Source organism: Brassica oleracea, chromosome C1, assembly GCF_000695525.1.
Source record: "Brassica oleracea var. oleracea cultivar TO1000 chromosome C1, BOL, whole genome shotgun sequence".
In the NCBI taxonomy this organism is placed as follows: domain Eukaryota; kingdom Viridiplantae; phylum Streptophyta; class Magnoliopsida; order Brassicales; family Brassicaceae; genus Brassica; species Brassica oleracea.
The window spans coordinates 15,361,343-15,366,016 of record NC_027748.1 but is presented as its reverse complement, the minus strand read 5'-3'; the positions used below and the strand labels follow the sequence as shown (position 1 = coordinate 15,366,016).

The 4,674-nt window shown below is 34.9% G+C and overlaps 1 protein-coding gene across 2 annotated transcripts; it reads left to right on the top strand.

Annotated features, from left to right (window-relative positions):
- The first annotated feature begins 281 nt into the window (after positions 1–281).
- Positions 282–2,703, top strand: LOC106326785 (probable glycosyltransferase At5g03795). 2 transcript variants are annotated; one of them, XM_013764707.1, is made up of 5 exons: positions 282–357; positions 453–1,034; positions 1,322–1,452; positions 1,527–1,875; positions 1,948–2,703. In XM_013764707.1, the coding sequence occupies exons 2-5, from the start codon at positions 585–587 to the stop codon at positions 2,659–2,661; spliced, it is 1,644 nt and encodes a 547-aa protein (XP_013620161.1). In that variant the 5' UTR covers positions 282–357; positions 453–584; the 3' UTR covers positions 2,662–2,703. The 2 variants fall into 2 exon arrangements, with proteins under 2 accessions (XP_013620161.1, XP_013620165.1); XM_013764711.1 differs by having other exon boundaries at positions 304–357; positions 480–1,034.
- Positions 2,704–4,674: the final 1,971 nt, after the last annotated feature.

Sequence of the window (4,674 nt, the reverse complement as noted above, 5' to 3'; positions counted from 1 at the left end):
AGCATATCTAATGGAGATATCTTACCCATGAGTTTCTCTCATTATGCATATATGTGTATGTATATTAAAAACCCCATGGATAGATACCCTCATTGAGTATGCTCTTAGTGTATAGACTGGCAAACGCACATGTCAGCTCACACTAGAAAGTAGAAAGTTAAAATATGATTTGATCCGAGTTTGATTATTTCTTAGATTGGACTAAAATTAAAGGTTAAATATAGACAACTCAAGCTATTAATAAGGAGGAGAATATATACATTAATAACATTACCGTTATCCTCCACTTCTCTCCCTCTGGATCGAGAAAAATAAATCTCCGATCCATTCTTATCTCCAATCACCGTAAACACCAAGGTACCACGTTCCATACTTTAACTCGAATTAGGTTTGTTTTTTTCATGCAGTTAATGGAATCTCAAATGTAATCTTCCTTTTTTGTGTATCGTCAGGATTATTTGATCTCTTTCTAAACTTAGGGTTTGTGAGTTTGATTCGGAGATTCAAAAGAGAATCTGCCAATGGAGCGTTGTTTGTTGCGTATAGAAGAAGAAACGAGTTAGGGTGAGATTTGATTTGTGTAGATGGTGACGATAAAAAGCCCTTTGAGGATATTCATAGAGGTTTCGATGAAGGAATTGATTAGAGGTTTCAGGAGGCAAAGGATCAGATGGAGAAACGCGTTTCTTCTCGGTTCTATAATGACCACCATTGTTATTCTTCTTCACACACCCACGTTTTCTATCTTCTCCGATGATGAAGAAACCGAGTCTTCTTATTCTTCGCCTATTTACTTGAACGGCTCTCTTCATTTGAACATCCAAATTGTTAGTGAAGCAAAGGTTGAAAACTTTCCCTCTCTTACAACGTCTCCTGTAGTGAAAACGAATTCTTCCTCCGAGTTCAAACGTGTAGATGGAGAAACCAATCTACCGAGGAAAAGACAGAAAAGGAAGGGAAGAAAGAAGACAAAAGACGATCTCATTCTCACCGATCCTCCACCAGCACCACGACATGTTCTTTCTTCCTTAGAGGTTGGTAATATCAGAATCATTAGAGCATCCGCATTATCAACATAAGTATTTTACCAATTAAATTTAATAGAAAGATCTTTCAAAAAAGTTGAAAACCTCATGTGGAAATTTCTAAACTGAGAGACTTTCACATGAGTCTTTCAACTTTTTTGGAGAGACTCCCCAATTAGATAGTAAATATAATTGGAGAAACACTGATGTTGAGATATTCATAATGCGGATAGTCTTAGAGGTTTCAAAGGTTTCTCTTTGTTTTTGTCCTATCTCACTTCAATGGACTTGTGCAGAGACGTGCTCTTTCATTGCCACCAAAGGAAGCCTTAGCTTTTGCAAAGCTGGAGATTCAGCGAGCACCTGAAGTCGAGAATGACACGGAACTGTTTGCTCCAGTGTTTCGTAATCTCTCTATTTTCAAAAGGTATATACTATTTAAGAAAGACACAAATGCTTTAAAACCAAAGTTTAACACAAATGTGTGTCATCTTGTTTTAGGAGCTATGAGCTTATGGAACTTATTTTAAAGGTCCACATATACCCCGACGGAGAGAAACCGATATTCCATCAGCCGCATTTGAATGGTATATATGCTTCAGAAGGTTGGTTCATGAAGCTAATGGAGTCAAACACACAGTTTGTAACAAAGAACCCTGAGAAGGCTCACTTATTCTACATGCCATACAGTGTGAAACAGCTCCAACATGCTATCTTTGTTCCTGGATCACATAACATTAAACCCTTATCGATCTTTATAAGAGACTACGTCAACATGCTCTCCATCAAATACCCTTTCTGGAACCGCACTCACGGATCAGATCACTTCCTCGTCGCTTGCCACGATTGGGTATTTAATATGTTTTATATGTCAAAATAATAATCGTTTAATGATGTTTTCTAAAATCATCACTGTATGTAGGGTCCTTACACGGTGAACGAGCACCCGGAGCTAAGACAAAACACTATTAAAGCTCTATGTAACGCAGATTTATCAGATGGAATCTTCGTCCCCGGAAGAGACGTTTCTCTCCCGGAGACTTCAATAAGAAACGCCGGGAGGCCGCTCCGTAACATCGGAAACGGAAACAGAGTTTCCCAACGTCCGATCCTCGCTTTCTTCGCTGGAAACCTCCACGGTCGTGTCCGTCCACAGCTTCTAAAACACTGGAGAAACAAAGACGGCGACATGAAAATATACGGTCCGCTTCCGCACAACGTAGCTCGTAAAATGACGTACGTGCAACACATGAAGTCAAGCAAATACTGTCTATGTCCAATGGGTTACGAAGTGAACAGTCCACGAATCGTTGAGGCTATATACTACGAGTGCGTCCCCGTAATTATTGCTGATAACTTCGTCTTGCCGTTCAGCGAAGTGCTTGATTGGTCTGCGTTCTCGGTGGTTGTGCCAGAGAAGGATATTCCACGGCTTAAGGAAATACTGTTGGAGATTCCGATGAGGAGATATCTGAAGATGCAGAGCAACGTGAAGATGGTTCAGAAACATTTTTTGTGGAGTCCTAAACCTAGAAGATACGATGTGTTTCATATGATACTTCACTCTATTTGGTCTAACCTTCTCCATCAGAACCAAACTTCTAATCATGTTCCCAGTTTCAGACAGCATCCTTGATTATGTCTATATATATATATGAAAACAAAGTTGCACTGGTTGACAGGCTCGTTCTTTAAGGCCCATATTGAATATTAATCGGCTTAAAAGATGGCCCAAATAACCCCCCCCCCCAACCCAATGCATAGAATATACTTTTCCGTATATTGATGGTGAGAGAAGTTTTGGAGAAACAAAAAAAAAAAGCAGTATATTTATGGAAAATTGACAAATTGTTCCGATCCAATCAGATCTCTTTTTCTTTGCAGCACCATATTCATATCTGTATTATTAAATATTTGATATAAGTTTTATAATTGGGTATGAAGTATAAATTCACTTTTATTGTTGAAATAAGTGTTTACATTGTCACCGACAAAAACTGTATCATAAAACTTTTATTTTAGGTTCAGAAAATGTATTAGCTAATTACACAAATGATAAGGTCATATACTTAATCAAACTCTATATTACTAACAGCAAACAAATTATCTATTAACAGAAAATCAACAAAAATATCTAATTGTTTGAAGATATATAAATTTATTTGATTTAGTTAAATATTCTTCATAAATAAATTAAGCCGTTTTTTTTTTGAGAAAAAAAAATGTGATTAAAGCTTTTTTTTTCTTTTTTTTTTCCAGATAGCGATTCTCTACGGCTAGGATAGTCCGAAGACAATCTTTGCCGTTAATCACACTCAGGTCGCACGGCCAATTTTAAATAAATAAATAAATACCTGCAGTCGTACATGAACGTGTATGTCCGTATACATAAACCTAAACCTTTTTGTATCAACCTGTTAAAAACTATTTTGGATCAACCTGTAAACCTAAACCTAGAATTTTCCGATTATCCTAAGAGAAAGAAAAAAAGAAATTTTAAGTACATCGAGCAAAACTGTTTCGGCGACAGTCGTGAAGTAATTAAGGTATTGCTTTAGGAATAAGTAATGGCCCATATGATTTAAACAATTGGACCAATTCCATCGACCATCTATAATTGTGACATGTACATCACTGATGGGCGGGTGGTCCTATACGTATTATTATGTGTCTACGTGTTAGTAATCCCCACATATCATATAGACATATACATTAATAAAACAATACTTGTGTTCAGTAAGTTTTATATTTAATGGAACTTTTTGACACTTGACTTCCACTACTCATTGGCTTAAATTGCGTAGGTATGTCCCAACTACTGCCACCATGTATTGCGTTTTTTCTTTATGAGAAAACCAAGCTCATGATGTCAAGTCCACGTAAACCATAAAGAATGAAGACTTTAAACATTTTATGCTGTGTTAAAAAAAAAAAACATTTTATGCAAATTTGTCCACCATCGTATATTTTAATAAACATAATTATTTTTTTGAAATTTATAATTTATCATTGTATGATAAAAAATATATTAAAAATGAAAAAAATAAATTTCTAAAACCATTTTTCTAAACAGGAAGATGCATTTAAACCTTGTTCTTATATAGAGAGGGTTTTTTCTTCCTCCAACCTTGAAAGACATTGGATAAATTTAATTTAACACATGAACTTATCTACCAAAACATATTTAGTTAGGATATTAGCTGCATTTTATGACATGTGCACTTTATTCAACACGCTTTTCCCGTGTGTATTTTTTTATGAAACCCTATATGTATATGTTTCGTCTTTGCATGATATACATAAATTTTACCCAGGCCGTCCTTGAGCACATACCTGAAAAATATTTGTGGCCTACAATTTTTGTAGTTTTTAGGGCCTATTTTTTATTTGAGTGTTAGCGCAAAAATATATTAGATTCTAAAACGTATTCAAACCGATAAAAAATAAAATCTTGAGTTTTTTTTCTTTATTTTATAAGGAGAAACAAAAAATTAATTTTAGAATGGATAGCACTAGTTTTGAGGGCATTTTATTTTGAATTAAAAATTTGATTTAATTTATTAATTATTATTTTTATTTTGTATTCAAATTATGACACAAATCGATAAAATAATAAGTTAATATCTTGTTGAAGATCCCATGTTTATAT